The sequence below is a fragment of the Hermetia illucens genome, chromosome 2, assembly GCF_905115235.1.
Source record: "Hermetia illucens chromosome 2, iHerIll2.2.curated.20191125, whole genome shotgun sequence".
Classification (NCBI taxonomy): Eukaryota; Metazoa; Arthropoda; class Insecta; order Diptera; family Stratiomyidae; genus Hermetia; species Hermetia illucens.
Window position 1 is genome coordinate 154,775,340 of NC_051850.1, and position 26,244 is coordinate 154,801,583.

General features: G+C 42.7%; 1 protein-coding gene across 3 annotated transcripts in view; it reads left to right on the top strand.

Moving 5' to 3' along the window:
* The first annotated feature begins 5,904 nt into the window (after positions 1-5,904).
* Positions 5,905-26,244, top strand: part of LOC119649525 (protein FAM135B) — a 184,849-nt gene continuing 164,509 nt past the window's right edge. For 2 of the 3 annotated variants that reach the window (XM_038051711.1, XM_038051712.1), the window contains exons 1-2: positions 5,905-6,360; positions 21,380-22,228. In XM_038051711.1, the coding sequence (XP_037907639.1) occupies positions 22,152-22,228 (77 nt within the window). In that variant the 5' untranslated portion in view covers positions 5,905-6,360; positions 21,380-22,151. Of the gene's footprint in view, positions 6,361-21,355; positions 22,229-26,244 lie in introns of all 3 variants that reach the window. The other variant, XM_038051709.1, reaches the window with a different exon arrangement.

Here is a 26,244-nt window from a genome sequence, read left to right on the forward strand (position 1 = left end):
CAAATGCCTAGGTATTCCTGCAATATGTTCGGAGATTCGAACAAAATTTGCCAACAGCATATCCTATCGCTGCAACACCTGCCATGGCTCCACACGCTTCTACTTTGGTACCGCAGCCGCTTGGCATTCTTCTAATGTCAATATGACCTATATATTCTGCTACGACGGGTTCAGCTATTTCCGCTTTTTCTTCTGCTAACGTCGACTTAACCAAGCACAACGAACACAGTCACCAAATACCCTCGAGAACGGGAATCACAATACAGGTGCGCAACACGCGGTGCCAAAAATGCCACGATCTGCTAAGCATAGGTGTAGGAATTCATTCGACGAGACTTTGGCGTCTGAAAATGCACTTCTCGGGAGTCTGTGCAAGATACTTCGCAATCTGGCTTGATTTCATCTGTAATGGGTTTCTACATCAGGGTTGCTTAAACTGGCTCTCCATATTTGATTCAGTGGTGCCTATGCGACGAGCTACGGTCCATCGAGTCTCCGATCTGGTCTCACTCCATCGCGACACCCGTACCAGTGGCCCCGGGTTAAAGGTGGCCTTCACACCTAAACAGTTATTTATTTACAGGCTAGGGTTCGCAACATTCACGGACGATGCACTTGAGTACATAAATAGCAAATGTGGTTTACTCTCTCCAGTGCCAAACTGACAAAAGACCCCAACATCGACCGAGTGATAAGTCTTTCAAAGTTACTTATCCTTACAAATTTGACGTCACCAGCAATCCTTCTTTCTGGCCTGCACCACCAATTCGCAGGCAAATTTCAGGAAAACTCACTTGCCTCGCCAAGCAATATAACTAGATTTTTGTTTACTGCCCGCCTGTTCTAACAAAATGTTATGGGTTTAAGAACGAAGCTTCAATTTATCCGCTCTGGCTCATCAACACCATGCCGTCTGTATTTCCGAAAGATTGCTGGACGATGCCATACTAAACTCCGAACTTTAAGGCTATGCCATTCACTCTGAAGTATATGATTAAAAAAACGCATAAAAGGTACCTGTTGAGCTTCGAAGCCGCCCTTGCCCGCGGTAGCTTGAAACCGATTTGGTCGCATACTCGCTATTCCCGTAATCACTCTCAATCTCTCCCAACTGCCATCAGTTTTGCTGACTCTACTGCCAACTCCCCACAGCAATCCTACCACCTTCTCTGCTTTTACTTCTCTTCCATGTTTTCTCTCTCAACCACTCCACCTTCTTCGCCTCTTCTAACTGCAGACTGCTCCGAATCTCTGGTCATTCTTCTCCTTACATCTTCTTTGTTTGAGTTCCTCATTGGTAATCTTGACACCTATATCGGACCTGGCCCCGATGGGCTTCCTAACCTCTTCCTTGTTAACTGTAGAAAACAAATTTCCCTCCCCCTGTGTATAATCTGCAACAAAAGTCTAGAAGAATGCTACTTTCCCATCTCTGGAAAGAGGCCCATATCATCCCTATCCTCAAGGGCGAAAACCCTTCTCTATTGCCTTAGTAGGCAACCTCTTTCACTACTTACCTCTTTCCAAGATTTTAGTGTAATATTCAATGACAAACTTCATTTTAATTCCCACTTCGTTGACATCATCAATAGAGCTCCGAAAGTGTCTGACCTTATCCTACGTTCCACATCCGCCTATACCTCAATGCAACCCTCCTTAACAGTCTTCAATTCCCTTGTCAGAAATATCCTTGAATATTACATAGCAGATCTCGCATATACACAGCAATCTAGTCCCCATTCCGCATCCGTGACTAACGCACTCTTGAAGTTGTACAACGCAAATTCACCCGGACCCTCTTTTACAAGAAGAACCTTCCACCGGTTGACTATCCCTCATGACTCCGCACCCTCAATCTCCATTGCCTACAGCAACGCCACATTTTCCATAATATATGTACCCTTTTCAAACTATGTAATTTCCTTATGGACTGCTCTGCAGTCACGTACAACCGCCATAAGTTGGGAGACTGCGTCCACCAATGTCGTATGTGTGCCTCTAGACACTTCCGCGACCACTGGTCGACTGGTATCCGACATCAGTCAGGATAACAAACCCCTCTGCCACCAGTGAGATTTTAACCACGACCTCCCGCTGGAACAACCCAGAGCTCTAATTACTTAAGCCATTCGGACACTATGTTGGCGCAAAAGTACTCGTAGGATGAACTTAAAGGGGATTTTGCAGACAATTTCTAAAAGTTGGTAATACACTATTAGTAAGCACACATTGCAATTCTAACCGGCAACTGGGCGCCTATCAAGGCACTAGCATAGAATTGTCTGCGGATCGTAACCGTATTTATGGTTACGATCTGCTCATCCAATAGGGGTACTCTGCCTGTCATGCAATATTGGATTAGAAGGCAATGAGCTAACCAGGAAATAAGCCAAAACTCAAATCAAATCGGAAAGAAATTCACAGTAATGGCAACAGCGTTGTGCTCTTCTTATTCTTTGTCCTTGCTGTTTCCGCTTTTCTCTCGGGTTCTCCGCAACATACCGAAACCAGTCTTCTCGTTTGTTCTATGTTCCACTTCTCACAATCATGATATGTCACTTTATATATCTCACCGAATTCGTGATTTAATATGCACTCCTTGAGGAACCCTAGCTAGGGTTCCTCTAGCTCAGCAGCTGAATCCTATTAGATAGCACCATGTCGTTCTTTAACCCTCTCTTCGTTTTTATAAGTTTTGATGAAGCCACAGAATATGTTACCACTATTCTTTTTTTTTCTTGTCGTTTCGCCTTTTTCCAAATGAGTTTTACAATAATTGACGGTTGGAAGCCATTTTTTATTTCGATGTCGATAATATCTCCCCTTTCTTTCCTAAATCTTTCAACACTGCGAGGCACGGAAACCAATCGATGGATCATTGCATGGAAACGGTTGATTTTATGTGAATGAGAGTGGTTCGTATTTTCCGGAATAATTCGCTGCATGTGTGTAACTAAAGGGACCACATTTACCTCTCTAATGATCCTTAAATCAAGAAATGAGAGTTCTCCATTGTCTTCTACCTCCATTGTGAATCTTAGGTTTCGATGTACCTTACTCAGGAGTTCCAGCATCTTCGCCAGTTTGTCTTCATGTACAAAGGTGAAAATGTGATCTTCACACTTTTATCAGATTTTTGGGAGCACGCCTTTGGAATGTACATTATTCTTAATCTTGTCCATGAATATGTCACTCAAAAAGGGCGATAGGGGGTTCACCATTGCCACCACTGGTTTCTTTGTAGAAATTCCCTCTGAATGTCAGGTAGCTCTCCGTCATGCATACCTTCATAAGTTTCATTATCATCTCTGTTTCTCCTTTCCACGCCAATGTCGTTGAATTTTTACTCAGTAACCACTCTTTCAGGATGCTTGCAAACAAGGCCTCCACGTCAGGCATAAAAAGTTTTGTGTTTCAGACGCTACCTCACCGCTGCCCTGCGAACAGCGTAATCTAAAATAACGGCAGGTGATTATCGCTCCATTTATATATAATCGCAAACAAAGCATGAGTACGAATTATATTGAAGTGAAATCCGTCGTAAGTTCAGGCCGAAGTGATTTTTTTTTTGTTAAGGATGCTGAGAGTCCTGAGTTCACATCCACTTGATGACGGACCACTCGGGAAGCAACTTACTTCCTCCTTGGACTCCTCTTTTTTGGGTTAAATACCCAAGTTTTCCAAAAAAAGTTGACTGTCGTGTTTGCGATTATATATAAATAGAGTGATTACCACCTGTCGCTACTTTCGGTAACGTTGCTCCCTGAGCAAAGGTGAAGCAGCGTCTGATGAGTTGCCTCTGGCCTATCTGAAATTGTCAGTCAACTTTTTTTGAAAAACTTGGGAATTTAACCTTACCATTGGTGCAATTTGATGCTTCCTGGATAAACCTAAGGATGGATAGAAGGGTGGATCAAGGATTCAGTCAATTTCGAAAAGTTGGTAACACACTATCAGTAAGTTTATTTAACTCCCCCCCACCTTACTCGTATAGTGGAGGAGAGCCTGTGGTAATTTACTACTACACTAAAGGTGTCCACAAACACATCAAAATGGAAACAAAGGACCGTAACTCTCCAAGTGGTAAAAAGTCCCAGACTTCGAATCCACCCGCAACTTTGAGAAATCAAGTTGTGGCCGAGGCACGGATTTTAGAGGCCCCACCAAATTCATGTTCCCCCACGGAGAAATCTGTGGTAGAAAGGCTCTCCATTTCAGTGGAAAATCTATACCCGGTGTCTGCAGCCTACCGTGCCACTATTACCAAACTTGGGTCGGAAGAAGGAAACAAACATACGACAAAATTTATCAAAAAGCAGGAAGACTTGTGGAAGTATTGTGGGCATTCTGACTGGCCATAATTCACTAGCTGGACATATGTCCAGAGTAGGAATTCTTTCCCCTGCCTATGGACGCATCAGACATCAGATTTCTGGTGCTGCAGCGGGTAGCATAGCATCCACTAACGGAAATCATGCAATGTATTAACAAATCCGGGATATTCCGTTAGACAGGGGAATTGAGTTCAATTGACCATTGGAGTCTGAGAGCACAAAGGCTTTGCGTCTCCCCACCTCAAACAAAGATATCGGAATTTGACATATTTTGAGGCCAAGCTTTCACTTTTTGATCTGGGTAGTTTCCGAAAATGAGTCCTGTCTCACTTTAAGTGTGTGCATTTTGACTCCTTACTCGCGCACTTTGCAATCCACGTCGAAACTAATATCAGACTCCGAAAGTACTAATCGAGACCTTTTATTGGATTCCCTACATGACTATATTCGATGGAAAATTGTTCATCCCCCTTTGCATATATGGAGAGCTCTCCATATATGCAAACTCCACCTAAATTTATGTCACTCACTGCATGCATGGAATTTCATTGTTCACATATGTCCACCCAATTTCGTTGGGATTATTTTAGCCATTTTGGAGAAGAGTGCGTGTGGCAGACAGATAGACATTGTTCTATTTTAATAAGGTTTTAGGAGGATAGGAAAATATGATAGGAAGCTAACTTGAATAGAATATACTAAGGCCAAAAAATGAACTTTTTTCAGGTCAAAAAACTGCACTGGCTCGTTAAAAATAAGGTAACTTCGATTTTCGAGACTCTCTGCAGTTCTTACAACATGTAAGGACTTTTACATTTGGGGAGAGGGGCAGAAGTATCCGGAAAATTGGTACAATAGTGTAAAGCCACGCGAAAGATGAATGTAATAGTATCCTGTTTGCATAAATACTTTGCTTTCTGAAAATCCAGTTCCCATCGTTCACATTTTCGTAGAATATTTCAAATTAAAAATCTTCTTCTATTTCTCAAGAAATATGCAGCCCTATTACTTAAACGCTATTACGAATTGCTCCTCATTACTCTCTTCCAACAACAACGTGTCCGAAGGAATGTCGCCACATTCGCAGCCACACAACAGCACTCCATTCCATGCATTACCCCCATCATTATTAGAAAGACGAATAATCTGCAAACCGGAAACCCACCCCCTTCTTCCGATGAACCTTATAAAAATATTACATACCGAATTGAATTTTCCATACCACACTCGAATTTCCGTTGCGCATTTGCATAGATATGGTATAAAGAACGTGGGGATTTCCCCGCATCACAGCTCCCCAGCCTAATCGACGTAACCCGTATCAACGGGAAAATCGTATATGAATTTCCCAGACGTACAGAAATAGGCACCAAACACGACAAATATTGTTCGAAATGTCAACGGAAAATACCAATTTTCCACACAACATAGTGCTAAACTCAGCAAACGCAAACTAAGAGAAGAAATTTTCCAACTTGTTGGCAAAGAGAAAATCTGCAATTTCCACTCCTTGGCAGCTAAGGCCTATGATTTTCCGTTGAGTTTTCAGTACTAGTTCTACGTCGTCGGTCGAAAGTTTTCCTTCGCTTGGTCGTCGGTGGAAAATTGTTAATAAGTGTTGATTTTTCCTTTCTGGGAGGAAATTATTGGTTATTTTTCATTGGTGCATTGTGTGTTGCGAAAATCGAAAATTTGTCCCGTTCTATGTGCGTCATCATGCGTTTTCCTAGAATAATTAATGAATAGGGAATCAAAATAAAATCGATAAAATCAAAAATTTAAAAAGGATAGTGCAGAGTGTTTGAAATGTGGGTGTTCAACGATTTTGGATGATGTTCAGCTACTTCCAACGAACCTTGAGAAAGTTAAAGTGAAGTGCAATTTTCGCCTAGGTGAAGGTGAAAAACGAAAAAAGTGACTCGCGAAAATTAATCAGGAAGTCAAGATTTTACTGCAGTCAAATAACGAATTCGTTAGTTTCGGATACACTCGCCTGAGCTAGATGATATCTTGAATTATGAGTGTGGTATGCTAACGCTTCCTTCATTAAAAAAAAATTAATTGGACTCTCTCCAAAAGCAATAACTTTCGATAATCCGTTTTCCTTGCCCATCTAATCCAATTCCAACCTGACAAGTCTGATTTCGACGACCACTTTCCCGGAATTCACTTAAGCATTAATCAAGATGACATTAATGAATTTTCAATAAAATCCGGGAATAATTAGCGAACCCACCCTACAAATTTCCAAGACAGAATTTCATCGCTTGCGCTTGTCTCCTTCTACATGCAAGCGTATAAATAAAACAGTAATGCGAAAATGCGAAAAGCGAATGCCAACTAGACACGGGACGAAAAATGCAAAGTTTACGCAAGAGAGGGGCTTTCCCAGATAAGAGACTCTTCGCCGGAGAAAGTGGAAACATTGTGGTTTTCCGGGAGACAAAGAGCGATATCGTACGGAGAGAGAACAGGAATTTGGCTTATTTGTTGTTTCCACATCCTTACGGAATTCCACGATGTTTTTTGGTTGCAAGTGGCATGACAAGTGATGACTTAAGTGCGTGAAAAGTAGGTTATTTCCAGATTTTGGGGAATTTATAATCTAGGCATGTTACTGAATTTATATAAGGAAGTTTGATGGAGTTTGAAGGTTTGGGGTTGCTAAATAATTTTCATCTCGGAAGCTAATTTACATGCAAAACGAGTACTTCCTTGCAGCTTTCGTAATAGCTCCTGAATATTCTAGAATTGCTTAGCTTTGAATTTTTTCCCTATATTGCACTGACGAACTACAAGTGGTCACTTCAATTAGGCAGTTACAAATGTGAGAGGAGTAAGTTTTTTTAAAACGGTTGGGCCAACTTTTTATGTATTAAGCCTGTAAAGAAAAGTTGTTGAATAAGAGCTTGGCCCAATGTCCACTGATTCTCTTTTGTTGCAGTGGTCCCTTTGATGGATTGCATTCACAGCCATGGTCCCGTCATATAGGCCTCAGCTTTTCCCCAGATTTCTGAAAATTGTAAACACTTCTTCTAACTGTATACATCATGAAGCTCTAAAGGTGAACTCTTTATATTGCTGAATAATTAAGCGAACATATTGGAAAAGTTACCATTGAAATCATCACTTTTCCTTAACAGGAGCCCTACCCACAGCTTCCGCTATCTTTCAACAACTCGATATTTGATGCACATACCAGGACGATCCTTGATATCAGATTGAGTCAAACACGGATGTCACCATGAGTTTTAATCACGAATTGTTGAAGGCTAATTTATGTTTACCCTGGACTTCGTCCCTGCCGCTGTCCCGTAAGCAAAGAGATGACCTTGAGTCATAATATGCATATTGTTATAGTCTAATGGCCTCTAATGTGTGAATGAGGTGAGGAAGAGACAAAGCTTCTGAGCAATCAGACCCTATTGGTCCATTATACTCAAATAAATATCAGAATTCGCTTATGTATCGCAGGAATTCCATTAGTGGATGTGATGCTACCCGCTGCAGCTGGAGCACATCCTCACTAAAAATGTCTAATACGTCCCTGGCCCGGACATTCACATAAAAAATGCTTCGTAGATTCCGCTTCCTGATGTCAGGATGGACACGTATCATCTTCAAGATTCTTTATTCTGAATATATGCCCAGCTAGTGAATTATGACCAGTCAAAATGCTTGCAATACTTCTGGAAGTCTTAACAGGACAAATTTTGCAATATACTTGTTAGATTCTGACAGGAAAAGTTTGTGTATTAAGCAACATTAAGTATTAGCCAATGCTACTGACACTCCAATTCTTGGTTCCAGTCCCGGCGTGGGGGAAATTGGACCCTATTTGGCTAACCACTACGGATGCATAAGCGAACATCGGCCTAATCATAGGCAGATATTTCACTTCTTCGGAAAGTTGAACGGTTGTAGTCCTCCTCTCGAGAAGGCATATTTCTACACACGATTCCGAGGTTACCTTGAACGTGTATTTGCAGATTTTTCAGTTCGCATAGTAGTAAGTCGATCAACATACTGCACAGAAATGCCTTGTGGGCAACCTTTCTCGCTTTCATTGTTAGGTAGCGGTCAACACCTACTTTACCGCACAGCATTCTCAGCGTTTCATCCACACCATGCTCTCTGGGGACATCACAGTGCTTTTGGGAAAAGCGCACAGTCAAACACTCCCTCGATCGTGGATATCACTCCCACCCCGTAGTCGCCTTTCATAATTGCGTCCTCTATCCTTCCAATCAAAGAGTAGATGCACACAACTTTCCACGTTGGCTAGTATGTTGGTTGTCAATTAGGACGTGCAACCTCAGCGCCTTCTCGCGAATGACATTTCATCAAAAATGGTGATTAAGCTAATCTGCCTGAGGTTCTTTTGATTTCAATAATCATCTTTCTAAGGGTTATTTATGAAGACAACTTTAACCATCTGCCAAGGTTGCTTTATGTGCTTTATACACTGGATATATGCCATGCTACGTGCTTTGAAGTGTTCAAAAAATAGTATGGCAACTCTAGTCTTGTCAACTGTAACAAACGCTTTCGCAGTGTCCCAGTTTCCCTTGCAATAGTTTCGTGTTATAATAAGGTTTGTAGAAACCGCTAAATCTCGGCCTCCCACTTCTGTCACCTGTTCTCCCGGGTCTGTTCAGAGTCAACTCTAGAGTTCCTGAAAGTTCCATCCGGGAGGGATAGGAGCCCAACTTAATCCACACATCCGACTTAGCCTGGAAGTCACCCTTTCTTCTTCCAGTTCCTCACAGTGTGCTCTAAAGGAGTTTCGCTTCTCTCGTCTCATTACAAGACCCTTATATTCACGCTGTGATATCCGCTGATTTAACCAGCCTTCATTCTTATTATTTTTACAAGCGCAATTTAGAAGTCGCCTGGTTGATTTCCTGAGTCCTAGCAGTTCACGGTTCCACATGGAATCGTTTTACTATTTGACCTCGGAAAAGCTAGCAGGCAAGCTACTTCAAAGCAGTTTAAAAGTGTGCGATTCAGAGTTTCCAATTGATCTTCTATCGCCAAAGGACTCCTTAGTTGTCTAAAGAGCTGCACTGTGTTGTTAGGAAGTTCATTGAAGCTTATCTAATCCATATTCCTAGGATTTTGTCTGTTGTATTACAGACTGTTCACCTGCAATAGTCAGACTGAATTCTAAGGAACATTGATCTGAGAGCCGGCCTTCATCTAGCACTCGCCAGCCTCTAACCAACTCTAACCAATCTGTAGTGCAATTACATCACTTCTTCTTAGCCCCACAAACGTAGGGGCGTAACCTACGTTATCAAACCGGCTTAAGTGACAAAATCAAACAACCTCTAGGATTGCATTCACTACTGCCTCAACAGGTATGCTGAGTGTTCGCATCCCAACCTATTAAGAGTTCAAGACTACTTGAACCCTGCATATACTACCAGATCCATTGGTTCTTACGTTGGCAGGGGACAGACACGATGAATCGTATGGTAAGCAAGCAGAGGCAACTATGACGTTTCTCCTCTTACTATTAGCAAGGTATTGTAAGTTTATACAACTAGGTCCTGAAAACAGAATTATCTCAACATAGTTGCCCCTAACAATTTTGAGATCAGGGCGTAAGGGCTCGCTCTCGAGGATCACTCATGGAAGATGATCCCCACGCCCTTTATTGATCCACACATCCCACAAATTTTGTTAAAATGAACTCAAGGCTCTACAAATCCGTCCTGCAACTTTGCTAGCTATTATGCCAGTAGATAGGAAGTGACTTTGGCATGCTACAGATTAATGTGTAGTGTGTAGTGTAATGTAGTGTGTAATGTGTAGTATAATGTGAAAACCGCCGCTAACTGAAGAATCTCACCGGGGTTAGCAGTCGCCGAAAATTTCGCTTTCTTAAGTCCGATTTCTCTGGATATCGCCGCACTTTGTAGTGTAGCAGCTTCCGTGTCCTCATTCCCAAAAAAACACCGCCTTCCCAAGTTCAAGGTGTCCGGGTTGCTTGGATCTGTTTCCACATACCCATACTAGACCAGCTCCGACTACATCACCTCTTTCTTTCGCTTCCTGGTAGAGGCAGAAAAGATAGTTCTGGCAGAAAATCCTGTTTCTCCGTTTCCTTTGCGACTAAAGCTTCCTTCTGTCGAGCCTTCCTCTCCCATTTTCTGGAAGATTTAGACAACCATGTCACCGACTGATCGACCGTAGTCAGGTTTCCAATTCCTCTCATTAAAGGACCTACTCCTTTCTGACTAATAGCACCGCAGACACTGGATGAAGGCTTTCCATTGAAGTGGAAAGGATGTCTACCCTAAATTTCTCCGCAGGGAATATGAATCTGGTAAAGCCGTCAAAATCCGTGTTTCAGCCGCAACGTAATTTTTGGAAGTTGCGGATGGATTGGAAGTCTTTCACTTCTTATGACTTGGAGAGTTAAAATCAATTACTTTCATCTTCATATCTTCTAGACACCCTTCCTGTACCTCTTCCCTGATAAGGTGGTATCCGAGGAGGAGCCAAGGGCATCGTACTACGCAAAGAAAACTCCATATGCACTTCTAGTGTTAGTCAAGTCTAAATTTTATACATATAAAGCGGTGAAGTGATGATCCTATCTCAGCACGTCATTCCACTATAGTATGTAACGTACATGTTACATCAGCCTTATATTGAGACAGGGCATCGGCTAGCTGCTCAGCAGCATTCGGCATGTACAGGGAGCGCACGTTCCATGAGAAAATGCGCAAATCGTCCGTTGTCGTTGCCGAGTTCGTCGTTTTGAAATCCATCCTATTCGAGGCTCCTTCCGAGTGACGCTTGACGCGGACACTATCCGCGTGTTCCCTATCTGCAATAACCCTTATTGCTCATCTTTACACCTGCGACATGTTGATCAAAAGACGAGAATGCTGACAAGTCGCAGGTTAAGAAAAGGCAACAACTGGTAATGTCAATCCTTGGCCTCCCGAAATCCACGACTCCACTCTTCTCGGCCGAACAACCACATTCTCCAATATCGGAAACACCATCCGCATAGGCTACTATCTGGGGTAATTTGAACAGGAGCATACCATTTCATTTTCATCCATTCTGATGTTCCTTTGGTCTTAAATAGCTCCTCAAAATATTGAGCCCGTCGATTTTTAATCTGCCCCATCTCTATCCTAGAACACACGGCCTTAATCTTAACATCTAGTGCATTTTTAATCAAATATCATTCAAAGCCAATAAAAAGTGAAATCGAATGGAGCGAAGGACAACGGTAGTGAGAATTCATTACAGTTGAGCAGCTGAGTGAAGATACTGCACCTAAAGTAAGGACTTGCGTTATTGTTCTTAATTGTGAGGCATCCCTCAACTAGGGAATTGGGTTGATTGAAACTAACTCCTTTCTAGTGCTAAGCGTTTGGTAGAATTTTCAGTGAATCGGCTTAGCCCAGTAGATGGTGTTCTTCAAGCTCTCCCATTTCCGGGCTTAGGGAGCCTTCAAGTTAAGGAATTTCTTTCACGAATGAGAAGGGAGGGGGATGGGAGATGTTCGTTCAAGGAACTGCTTGCAGGCTATCCCGTCCCTCGATCAGTCGATCTATATTTTCTACGCGACAAGAGAAACCTGAACACAATGGGCAACTTGACTCCATCCTCCAGCCCTCCTCAGCATCTCATGATACGGTATTCTGAATAGAGCTCCTCTTTCTCTGCATAAAGACGCCTAAGAATCCCATCCGACCGTCAACCAGAGAAAAAAGGACGATTGGCACCGTCCACCACTCCATTGCAGGACAGACAATATACATAATCTTGTGCAAGTAAGACTGAAGACTTCCTCACTTACAAGTTGGGTATGGAGGTAATCAATTTTGCCATAATTTCGATTCAACCATGGGTCCAATAAGCGGCAGAGTTCATCGGCTTCCTAATCGATTTTGCTAAGAGAGTCGCTACTCAGTTAGTGTACGTTGCCGTTCTTCTCTCTCTTGAGTCATCACCCTTGCAGTCCGAAAGGCGCCTCCTTGTTAAAGGCATCAGCACATACCTCCGCGCCGTAGAACAGATCAAACAGCGTTACACTCATAAGATGCCTTCTGGTAGATATAGAATCCTCATCGTCTATCATTAGCCTACTTAAAGCCGTGAATACTGCAGCCTTGTCCGCTGCTGCTTTGATTTGCTAGAAGAAGCCAATCTTTAAGTCGAGCGTTAACCCAAGTAAATTTGGTGTTGACTCAATAATCAACTCGCCAATCGATATGCGAGGCAGGGTCGGGATTCTCTTTTTGGTCAAAATGACTACTTCGGTTTTCCAATTCAAGCATGAAACCATGAGCATCCACTTATCCATGCACTAATATGGCTAATATGCGTTTGTTCAGCAGTGCGTCCGGCAACATTATCTACATATTTGACAAGTGCGATTATTCTGGCATGCCGAATCTTAGTAGACTATCCACAAGGCCTGCGCTAGAATGGATCCATGTCACTCCCTTCACCTGATCTCCATCCCCATCTGGCCCTCTAACCCCTCATAGAGTGAGAAGCCATCTCTCATGATAAAGAGCGTCAACCGTTTCGAACGTGATGTATTAGTTGTCACTTGCCGAGACAGCTTCCAGAACTGACCTCCCGACGACGTCTGTGATTCTGGTTACGTGAAGCACGTTTCTTTGATAGCCTGGGCGCCGAAACGGTGGTATAGGTCCGATGTTTAAGACCACGAACATGGTTCTCACCAGCATTTCCAGGATCCTAGATCTTAGAGCCACGAATACACCACACTCATTACGACTGTACTGAGCCGGAGTTTAAAAATGCACTCAAAATATTCCCTGCCGCAAAAGCCGAAATCTGTTGGGTACTAACCTGCAGGTTTTTAAAGTAACCTACAGACAAATTGTCAGCAGCGCTTGCGGAATATGCGAACGCTCTTTCGTTCCTCCATAAACGCATTGTGCTTTTGTAATCCGAAGATTTCCAATTTCCGTTCACAGTTCAGAAAAGACTTCGTATAGGTGACATTATGATTGTAATGGGTGATCCAAATGCCGAATTGGGCTCAATATTAGGCACTTCCAAGTGTCCCGATGGTAGTGCCACAGTTTTCTCTTGATTGGAATTGCGTAACATGAAAACCAATTCTAGCCTACAGTCATCTTCCCGCTCTCGCCGGAAGATTCAATACAGAAAATATCCGGTTTTTTAAGGAAATATGAGTTCCTGGGCTCTTTGTTGAGAATATTATTGGTGCCACCTGAGTTTCCGATGCTTTTAATATTTTGGAAATATTTCAGCCACGACCGTCTCTTAGCAGTCCTGACAGTCTTTATATGACAGCCGACATTTATGATTGTAGCAGATATTAAAGAACTATCAAATTATATGTGTTGGTCTTCATTTGGCTCGAGACTTCAAAGGTGACTTCCGTTGCCTTCTTTAAAGTCTTAACCTATGACTCCAGTTTGTCTATGGTGTGAGTTCTGGGGAGTTATGAGAAGTTCTAGGAATGATCTGGAAATCCCTACAACAAGTTTCAGATTGGAAAGTCCAATCCTCCACCCTATCAGTAAGTGAGGTGATATCAACCAACTATCCCAGCAGCCGAAGCATGCAAACCCTTCTAGGCAACAACACAGGTTCTGAAATTCTCCCGACCAACATCTTTTGTGCTGTAGAATATATTATACTATAATAGATACCTTGAAGTTGCGCCTTCTAGCCTAGGGCTCTTGGGATAATTAGCACATTAGCCAAGTGCCACTGTTTGAACTGCACTTTTATTTCCACCTCCTCCAGCATCTCATATAGACCTTTCGAAGACTGAAAGGCTTTGACCTTAGGTTAATTTCTGGTTTGCATTTCCCAGTCACTCCGCATTAATGAGTAATAGGAAAGACTGACCATTCTTTCCGTCTAGTCGTCCATAGTTGTGGCAGGGTTGTGAAAGAGCAAGCATTGGACGAACTTACAGACCTTTGGTAGCCAAAAACAAGCTAGAGATCTATAAGAAATTTCGTTATATAGAATTCACCTAAGCCATTCGCTTTCCGAGCCATCGCTATTCTTAATGATGTATGAACTGATAAGATCCCAGGAGATCTGGTCCGTGCATCTTATGACGTGATACCAGCAGCCCATAAATAGCGCATGGTTACCTACTACTACTTTTGTTAGCATGATCAATCCTCTCATGAAATCGATTACGTTTAACTACAGTGAGTTCTGCATTTTGCTAGTTCTCCAGGCGTTTGTTTTGTATTCACTAACAATCGCCGAGTACTTGATGTCATCTACTTCGCCACGAACTCCCTGCTCCTGGCAATTGAAGAATGACATTTTACTACTAGATATTGTAAAAGACGCCAGCGAATTTTCGTTTCTTCCGTGGCTTTTTGATTGCGACAACTAGCATCCTTCCCTTGTTTCCAGGTTAAAAATTGGCAATCTATTTTGACTCGCATTATAAAAAGGTCCATCAATTCCATATCCCTGGCATCCTGGCCTACGCCATCGCTCTATCTAAGGCAGGCTCTGATACGTCTTCTCCTTCTACCATAAATATTGCCCTTACAGACGTTCCGGGCTGGATCATCCTCATCTATACAAATTAAGTGACCCGACCAGCATAACCTAGTCAGCTGGATTTTGCCCAAAACCTTCGTTGTAATATAGGGTACGGAATGGTCCATCCTCTTGTAGGGCGTCAAAACTTCTTCGGATGATTCTTCTCTCGAATGCGGCCAAGAGGTCGTAATCTTTCTCGCTAAGAAAAAGTTTCCAAGGAATCCATGGGGGCTGGCAAGATCACTGTCTTGTACAGTAAGAACTTTGACCCTATGGTGAGAAGTTTCCAGCGGAATAGTTTTTGTAAGTTGGAAGAGGCTCTGTTGGCTCCCAACGACCGTGTGCGGATTTCATCGTCATGACTGTTATCAGTTATAATTTTTGACCCTAGACAGGAGAAATTATCAACAACCTCAAAGCTTTAGTTTATTGTTTTTATTTGACTAGTGCTATATGATGTTGTTGCACCACCTCTTGCATTCACCTCAGCATCAGGGATCACTTTTCCAGGTTAAAAAGGGCACCTCCTTGTCCTAGACCGTTGTTAATGTTGAATGGTCTCGAGACTGATCCTACTACTTTTATTTAGCCTCGCACGTTGGTCAGGGTTAGCTTAATCAGTTTTATTAATTTCGTCGGGATACCGAATTCTTTTATCGCCGTGACAGTTTTACCCTGGCTATGCTGTCATAGGTGGGCTTGAAGTCGATGAAGTGATAAAGCAACTGCTGACTATATTCCAACAGTTTCCCATGATGAATTGCACGGAATGTATCTTCGACGCTTCAGTTGGCGGGACTTCCAGCTTGCCAATATCCTCGATGTTCAGTAGTTCTCTCAACTCATCACTGAAATACGCCCATTCTGTCGTAAATATGATTTTTCTCCAAACATCATCATTCATTCTGCTAACTTGTTGGTAAAACTTCCGTACCTGGTGCGGTTGCTCCCTTTACTTTTCGAGTTCACAGACATGTTGCTTCCCTCAGGGTTCCTTTTTCCATCTGTTTAGTCGCTTATTCGCTCGACGAAGTTCATGATGCGCGTGCATTCTTTGAGAGTGTAACATTACTCAGTATGTAGCATTCTTCCTTTCCGTCGCTAGCTTGCATTCATCGCCAAACAATCCATTCCTTCATCCGCTCTTCAGGTGGCTGTGAAGATTATTTGTCGATTATTCGTCGCCGGGGTCTCTGTTGACTGCGGTTATTGCAGCACTCATTTCCCTTATAGGTATTACAGAGGGCTGTGTTGTAGATCGCTTCAGTGTTCACTCTCACTTGATTGTCAGAGGAGATACTAGGCGGTGTTGTTATTCGAGCCCAGAGGACCATGCCAACGAGATAATGGTCCGTATCTATATTGGCCTCCCTATATGCATTGACATCCATCAAGGCGGTGTCCAATTAACACGTGATTAATTTGGTTGAAAGTCGTCCCATCTGGAGAAGCCCATGTTTTTTGTAGACCACTTCCGGGCAAACCAGGTACATCCAGCAACCATTTCCTGCGACACTGCTAATTGAATAATCTGAATTGCGTTAACGTGTCGCCAGATTACAGACTCCGTCACGTCAGGCTGATAAAAAAGTATAGAACTTACCGTTGTACTGTTGAACCTGGCTTTTCGCTATAAATCTTCTCCAGACAACGCTGCATAGAGCGCGCCGGCCTTTTATCTTTATTGAGATGGCGACGTCACTACTAAGAGGTACCAAGGATTACATGTTGATCTTATTGAAAACATCTTTCTTCTTCACATCGGAAACTTATATAAGCGAATAATTCCATACTATTCTTACGCCCTTTAATTTTAGATAAATGTCACAATGATAATCTTTTGTGAATCCGGCTGCCTGAATAGCTGGCGATAGCAATAATCTGATATCTTATTTTCGCTACCTTTTTCTGTGGCTATACAGACCAGTGCCGTTTCCTGTCCAATCATTTTAGCTTGAACGATTGTAACTTATTGTCGAAAGGCTTATGTAGGTCATTGCGCCTCCTGTTTGCTCCGAAGTTTCCTGTTTACTGATTTTCTTTCGCCATGTTTTTAAGTGGCCTTCGGGAAATGTACACTAGAACCGTCAAATACTAACATGGACGTAGACATTTCGTCCATCTTAGAGCAGATTGCATTCGCTCTATTATATCTTTTTCATTTTATGCCATCTTTCCTAACTGTGCCTCAGATTTTGCTGAGGGCACGATTTTTCTCACCTTATGCATTAGTCTAAGATAGTTGTCAAATAAGTTAATATCAAAACTTGCCCAGATTTTTTTTCATATTTTAGGGCAAATGGTAAATACTGTTAGTGAGCCACCAGATTCACTATCTCAATAAAACTCTAGGTACCGTAATTTACCAGATGGTTGCAGATAATATTTGAGCGTTCAAGTCCCCAACCACCTAAGGGAAGTGGCACGGTTGCACAGTGGGCACGCAGATGTAGGCCTCTTCACTTCATATTAGTTTGAGAAAATAGGTAGGGTACTTCATACTTCGTTCTTCAGACATCACTGCGAAAATAGAGCATTTTATGAGCTTTCTTCCCTCTAATTATCAAAACCATTCCGAGTGAACGTTTTGTATTAAAGTTTGAAAGCGATACACCTTCGTTGCTAGACCTTCCGATCTGTAAAGTTCCATTAGCTTGTGGCTTAGAATTCCATCAGACCTAGACAAGTAAACGTGAAAAATGAAATTGCAAACACTAAAAGTAAGTTCATTCCAATTATTCCTCCTTAATTTTCGCTAGCTATATCTAAAACGGGACGTTCAATTGATTCAATGACAACAATAGCACGATAACAATATCAACGCATGAGAATTTCAATTCAATAATTTCGCAAGCGAGGGTGTAAGCAGTTTTAATATTCAAATTCCCCCCCCCCCCCATATACTAAATATTAAAATATAAATTTGACTAAACGAAGGTGTAGATATTCAATATGGGAGCTAGTAATTTGCAGTAAAGGCAAACTTTGAAACGATGTGCAGTACGACGAGTATAGGAGAAGGATAATTGAATTCTCTTTCGAGACGATATCGGGCTAGACCGTCGGAATAACGAAACGTACAGTACATCACAACAGTAATAAAATAAATATCGCGAAAGCATACAGGACACATTTTCCTCAACCATCCTTAAAAAGGATATCGAAATGAACGACGAAGCGACCTTGCGGAAGGCATAGATATTAACACTGAACCCAATCATGACTACTTCTGAAATATGGTTTGGCTACTTCGAAGCAGATAAAACGAATAAATTTGCAGAAACTACGGATAAAAAAGATATCCAAAATATATTGAGTGCTGTATTAATATATGTGGCGCTCCGTCGGCTAAAGCTACGTACGGAGATAGGAACGTGGATGGTTTAGGCCCTTAACTTGATGCCACCTGCTTGACCTGAAACTCAATGACCTGCTCAATAAATATCTGAAGACATATTTTAGACTGTGTTCAGTTTCACAATGCTCGGAAGTATTGAAGGCTGAAAGCATGGAGTCCAACAGTGAAGCTGTAAAGGGTTATTTGGAAATCGCTTTTATGGGAATTCAGAGTTCTCCATTTACCATGGCCTGCAATGTGACCACTATATCACCCGCTCCTCAGGCTATTTGATTATAGTAAAAATTTGGAAAGTTATTGCATGAGAAGTATCTTATTATATGAGGATTATACTGTTTATGGGCATGGAGTTGACCAGTGGCATAAGTAACTATGATCACGCCCGAAATAAGGACATTCGTAATCGCTACAGCAACTCCGATGATTTGGTCTTATCAACTACACTTACAATAACTCACTAACTGAAATTGACATAAACATACAAGTTGACTCAATTCGATCCTAAGGTCAATAGAAACAGCATCAACTTGACACGTCAGACGATGATTTGAAAGGCTCTGGCGTCCTCGCAACAAACTTGGGATCGAAAGAAATACCGACCTCGTCCAGACCCTGCACTGTCAAACGAAACAGGCGAGTTATCCCCGTTGCCCTTCTTGCTAGGGAGCGTCAGGCCATATACAGCGCAAGGGAGGTGGTTGCTCGCGAAGAACGGCAACACACTCTAGACGAGTGGCAGCTCTCTTGGCAAAATGAAACTAGAGGCAGATGGACTGCGCGGCTCATCGGCAACTTAGGTGCGTGGCTGAATCGGAAGCATGGTGAGACTGACTATTTCCTTACCCAATTTTTAAGTGGATATGGAGGTTTTCAGGCTTACCTGCACAAGATTGGAAAGGTGCGTTCTCCGGATTGTGTGTTTTGCAATGGAGTTGTGGACGACGCCCACCACACTTTTTTTCCTTGTGGAAGGTGGGATGGGGTTCGTCAGCAGCTCTATTTAAACACAGGGGATCTCTCTCCAGACAACATTGTGGAAGAGATGTTGAGGACTGCTGACAGGTGAAACCGTGTTGCTAAGAAGATAGAACTCGACCTGTGGAGGAGCCGGATTGCAGGGGGTTCCTTGAACTGACAGTTCCCTTCCTCCGCTCCCCTCCCGTTGGTGAAAGGAATTCCCTGATTTGAAGGCTCCGCAAAGCGAGAGAGTTCGGGGACTAGCCCGAAGTAATGTGACAAACGGTTCCAGGCTAGCTCTCTGACGATGGGGAGGTGTTTAGTTGGTAGTCCGACGACGTACCGAATCGGGAGTCCAACACTGTGTGCATTCACCTACCCTACCCAAAAAAAAAAAAACGAAACAGGGCTAAAGAAGATAGAAAAGATATCACACGTGGAAGCCAATATAGAGACAATATCTACCTATAGGAAGGCCACATTAATCATATTTAAACCGGAAATTCCAGTGAAAACTCAAATAAAGATAAATAAAGAAGATAAATCATCAGAAATTACTGAAAAACCAGCAGACACCAGATTGAAGAAGGATTTAATTTCCCATAAGAATATTTCCTCCTAAAATTCTTCTGTTTTGCTCACGCAAAGTACGTGTCTTGAGATCAAATAGAACTCACTTACTCAGGAGCGTACATTTTCACTACATGTATGCCTTCCTCTTGTCGCACATATTCGCCTTATACTGGAACAGATAAATGACATACAAACACCTGTAATTTGTCTGCCTGTCAATATTACAAGAGCGTAACAAAAAGGTCGTGTAATCGCATAGGTATACGTCCGCAACATGGCAAACTCTTCCTCACTACCCCCAGCCCCAACAACTCATTTGTTCCAATCCATAATTACATCCACCCACTTCTAGCAAATTAAACCCATGAGCTAGTGCCACCATTAGGCACAATTTTTCTTGCCCTGTACAAGTGCAAATAATTAGGCTAATAACCAGGCAGCCGGTATTCTAGGACCTGATGCAAAAAAAGGATAATCCCCATGCCCTCTCGAGGAAGGGCGAAACAGGACACACATCCTTCAACGAGAAGAACGACGGAAGATAGCAAGAAGGAGGCCACGAGAAAAACCCAAACAACCTGCTCAGGGCAGGATAGTAGATTGCAGGGTTCTCTTGAGATCTTCAGGACTTCTTCCTCCTAAGAGCGCCACACTCGCTTTCTCCAGGAGCATGCGTCCTGGCTGCTGGCGAAAAAGAGAATAGGCACATTGCAACTAGAGATTGACTTATTCAGGTGATAGTCATGACGTCAGTCGACAGTTGTTCAACATGTGACGTCATGGATATATTAAAGTTATTACATCAACTCGCTGCCTGGTTGTGTTTAACGGACAGCAAAGGACTTTGCCACAATGAAAAATGCCTGCAGATGGTTTTCGAGGACAACGATGAAGGCGACGTGCATGCAGGAAAAGTTTTTTTTTAAAGCTTTTGCGGCAGACATCAAAATAGTTGATCCTCTTTGCTGATGATGGTCTGACAATGGTCTAATGTCCGGTTTCGGGTTGTTGGTCGAAGATTTATAGTAAAAGTGGAAAGTGCTGAATGAGACGCTTGAAATGAGGATTTACCGATTTTCAAAGTCGACAATGTTCTGTTTGTGCGACATTAAAACTTGGATGGGAAGTGTTACTCGAGATAACGACAGGACTTAGCCTATGTGGTTGGTGTGATAAGCGGGTCGAATGATGTTCGCTAATGAGTCATTAGACTGAAGGGATAATCGAATATTTTATGTTTTACTGGAAGATGACATTTGCAGGATAGGCAAGGATGATGTCTGGTCCATTGGGAGATGACAGGCTTTTCGAAAAGGTGTAAGAGCTAATTCTGCTTATTAGGTGATTCGGGTGTTGTTTTGTGTTTTGAAGATATCCCAGACCAAGGGGCTACTTACGTTGCGAAATCCAGGACAAACCATTTTTAAAGGCCTTTATTATGATGATTAGGTGCTCAGACTTTACTTGAAATGATCCTAGATACACAACATTTAGTTTAAAGTCTTTTAAAGAGTTTATTGAAAAAGGTTCCGGGAAAGTGGTACAATGGGTTCAAAAAGGCATAACGTGAATTTAATTTAAACAGGTTTCTTTTTTTGAATAATTACAGGAGGTTAACCCAAGTGATGTACTCGCTAAATCGTATTAACAGTAATCCATAAAAGTCTTCTAATCGAATATATTAAAAATGTTGGTGTCAAAAATAAACCAAAGCATAAAAATGAATAAAAGTTAATAAATTCGTCCTCCCATCGGCGTGACAAATTTGCATAAAATCCAGTGAAATCGATAACTCATCCAACGGAATAGTGCAATTCAAGAATATGTGATTTCCCCAATAAAACCGCCACCAAAACGGACTCGCACGCCGGATATTACACGACTTGCAATTTTATCTCTGCATATATCGACCATATAATGACTTGCACGATGACTCGTCCTTCCACCTACTCGCTCGCGCCCCACCTCACCGGCTAGCCTCCTTCGAGTCACCGTCGGTTGCCTATCTCAACCGCCCACCCCTAGTGATATCCTTGAATTTTATATGGTAAATTTATGATATGGAAATATGATGGAAACCCTAGTGAACTTAAGTCCAGGCCTGCTGTTCCTTGTCAAGCGACGTTCAACGAGCAAGCGTAGGAGCCGTGGTAGTGGCTCGTGCTAGGTGAATGTTTCCCATTTGTCCTGTGCAGATACTCGGTCTATACATTTACCCGAAGCAATGTGACTTTGGACAAATTTATTGCAACAACATCATCTTAAATATTGTCGTCTCACCGCGTCTCTCGTCACCGGAATCATTTCTAAAGGACTAACAACGTAGAGGATTTGTCGCAAGAACAACGTGAAAAGAACTCTAACGAGTTGCGGATAATATTATGGGAGATTTACAAGCAACCGTCGAGTTTTATGTCGAATTGTATAAATTTTACAATGTTGACTTATTCCAGAGAGGGTAAGTACAGGACAGGATCCTTTTATTCATAGTAGAGTCATGGTAACGGCGCATAAGATTAAAGTATAAGTTGTAGATTACAACAATTACATCTTGTCGAAAAGTATACTTAGGCGGGTCCTACGTCCTTCCGTCCTCGTGCTTGAATAATGTAAGGTCTTCCTTTCAATTTGCGTTTTTACTCAAGAATTTCTGGTGATGAAGTTTGGGAGAAGCACGCAAATTGCTGAAATTCAGATTTATGTGTTGGCTATTTGCTGAAGGAGGAAATCAGAGTAGACTGTAATTTTCAAATAGTCCTGAATTAATGACAGAAACTGGTAGGCGACAAACAAATTATACAAACGTCTTAATGATATTCAGTTTGTGGAGCGTATTGATAAAAGGCACGTGCAGATTGGATCAAGTATAAAGAGAGTGAGCAAGCACAAGGTATTCAGGATATCAGCGAGGGTATGGGGAATGAATATTCTAATGACACGCACAATGAAATAAATAGGCTTTTTCATTTCAGGGACACTTCTTATTTATAAGGTGTACTAAACTAAGCAAGTGGAGGGTAATCTCCAAACTTTCTTCTATAGGGTCATCATCAAGCAAGCGTGCAACAACCGTCAGCTCAATGTCATCCGGGAAGCTGACGGTGACCACGCCGGAAGAAAGATCTAACGTCAGAGCCCGGTTATACATAATTATCCGCAAGATTGGTCCTAGGACGATCCTTGTGGAACTACGTATTATGTATGAAATGATTTAGGTCCTTCCTCTGAATCGTGGAACAGAAGCCTATCGATTAGGAAGTCGGCAATGGCACGCAACAGGTACTTTGACCCTCAAAATTTAATTAGGGCCTCTAATGATTAGCCCCATCTTGCGGAATTGAAGGTGTTCTTCACGTCGAGAGTTATCAATGTTTCCTATTCGAGCACGACTTTAGCTCTGTTAGTCACCAAATTAACCGCCTCCATCTTCGTCAATATTATTTAGAAGACATATCGATCTGTGAGATGAAGGTTCACCCAGAGGTTTGTCTGACTTGGGAATGAGAATTAGCCTCTGCCTTTTAGACTCTGTATAAAGTGCTCTTTCCTTAAAGCATGCGGCAAATACCTCGGCAAACATATTAGGTTCTATATTCACCGCTGCCTTGTTGCGGATACCATCCAAGCCAGGATGCAGCTTTCAGGATCACTTCCTCGCTTAACATTGGGGTTTCGACAGGATCCACTTCGACATTAGGAATGTTAGCGGTATTCACAATTTATGGGAAAAGATTTGTCACAATCCCGTGTAGAAATCTAGGGCAAGTAATGGTTGGACCCCATTACTTTTGAGCATTACGCCACCCAAGGGAAACCAATCAGCATCTTTACACAGCCGCATCAAGTGTTACCTTTTACCGGTTCCTTTTTCGCTGACCTTAAGGTAAATCTTGCAATTTCAGGATTCCACCCGAAGTTCGGTACTCGTTTCTGGCCACTAGTACACATTGACATGGACACCTCGCATGACTGTTGACGATCTGAAAAGCCTTGTCTTATTCATTTTCTTCTAGCATTAGGATCTACAGCAGAACTTCTTTGAAAATATCCTCGTCAAACCAGCTGTCCTCAGAAACAATTTATTTTTGTAAATTCATCATCATCAACGTCGGAAAAACCGGGATCGGATCTAGGCCTGCCTTAATAAGGAACTCCAGACACGCCGATTTTGCGCCGAGGTCCACCAACTCGATGTCCTTAAAAGTTGTCTGCCGTCTTGATCTACGAAATCGCAGTATCTCAGGCAGGGTCTGCCACGTCTTCTTTTGCTAGCGGAGAATATCTTACAGATGGTACTCAGGAACGTGATACCTCTATAATTGCTGCACTACGTGATATCCCGGCCGGATACCTCGTTGCCAGTCGTCAGGTAGTGATTCACTGTCCCACACCTTGAGCACAAGTTGATGAACCACTTGGTGTAGTTGGTCACCACCACATTTAAATAATTCGGCTGTAATTCCATCGGCTCCTGGCGACTTATGGTTTCTAAGCAGGTGGATTCCACGGACTGTTTCTTCTTTGCCTGGTGGTGGCAGCATTTGTCCATCGTCTTCAGTTGGTGGGACCTCCAACTCACCGATATTTTGGTAGTTGAGCAGTTCGTCAAAATACTCAACCCATTGCTCCAATATGCCCATTCTGTCGGAAATCAAATTTCCCTCTTTGTCTCGACAGGACGAGCGTGGAGGTGTATAAGGCTTCATCCTGCTGACTTGTTGGTAAAACTTGCGCGCCCGGTGCGGTTGCTCCCTGTACTTTTCGAGTTCAAAGACCTGTTTGTTCGCCCAGGCTTCCTCCTTCCGTCTATGAAGGAGAAGTCTCTGCGCGGGCCATATCCTTTGAGCAGGCAACATTACTCGGTATGCGGCATTCATCCGTTCCGTTGCTAGCTTACAGTCATTTTCGAACCTACTCTTCCTACTCTTTTTACGATTGTAGATGGTGTTGTAATTCGAGCTCTGAGCACTATGCCAACGAGATAGTGATCTGAGTCTATATTGGTCCCCTTGAGCCGGCGTTCGATCACCCCTTGGTCAATTTGGTTGAAAGTGACCCCGTCTAGAGAGAGGCCGACGTATGTTCGCGGACCGCTTTCCACGCAAACCAGGTACTTCCAACTGCTAACTGAATAACCCGCAGTCCGTTATTATTGGAATTATATGTAAGCTATGGGAACTGATGTATCGCTTGAATACGGGCTCCATGCCTACTTGACTACTGAAATTTCCAGGTTTGATTTTGATATCATACTTGGGACAGGCTTCTAGGCACCACGGAACTGCCTCGTAAAAGATATCCTTCTCCGACTCTGAACGTTAATAAGGCCTATATTTCGAAATTTACAAAGGCGAACTACAGATTGTGGTTGGGTATCAGGAACGCAAAGAATACCTAGATCCACGCGCTGCCGCTAACAAGCTGTTCGAGGAGATCAAAATCGACGGTCCGAAGGGGACTGACTCTCCCCTGACTCAAGCAGATTATGCGGGTAATGCAGATAAATCAGCAGTACTTGAATTGCTCCTCAACTAATCTGCTAGCTTTCCTCCTAGGGGAAGATATTGACGATGCATTAATGCCGACGCAGTGAAGAGCTTCACCGTAAATATTATAATTTATTCCGGTTTATTCTTTGCCAGGAAGAACCTACACATTTTTCAGTGCCCGGACCTGAGTTTCACTCCTTGGTTTACATGGCTCACGCCCATTGCAGAAAAGACGGCTAATAAGTTGCAAAGCCAATGCAAGGCATATGCTTTGCGATAGCTCGAGGATCAATGAATGAAGTGGGCTCTCTTTGAATTTATTCTTACCACAACCTATTGGTGCATAACAGGGGCAGTACACTTTCTTTACATATCCCCAACTCAAAGAACTGTGACGGTTGGAAAGGAGTCCTTGATGTCATCCTGATATTCACTTTGAGGGTGGTAAAGGAGGATGGTCTGAACTGCACTCATTCGCAAGCGACGTCTGCTGGATAAGGGACCTCCGACATTAGACATCAGCAAACATTCTATCCAAATCCTTTTCTCCTCAAAGAAGCTCGTCTTCGTGTCCATCATGATGCCGAGGCATTTCACCACCGGCTTCGACAAGGCTATGGTTTCACCAACCTGAATAGGGAGGACTGCGGGAATGCCGTTCTTGGTCAGCACAACGACTTCGGTTTTTTTCCATAGCTAGGGAGAATCAATGCTTAGCCAGCGACCTGCTTACTCGCCGCATCACCATTCCCAGTTTGCTCAATCGTGCGTGCGGTAACCAGTGCCGCAACATCATCTCTATACTCGACTAAATGCGATTCATCAGACACCTCAAATCGTAGGAGACTATCGTATAAGGTGTTCCAAAGATCCGAACCAAGGAGGATCAATTGTGGATCGCCTCGCTCTAAAACCATATTGTGTTGGTGAGTAGTCTACCGCAGCACGGATTGCTTCTGTCAGTCGTGGCTTGATGAGCTTCTCG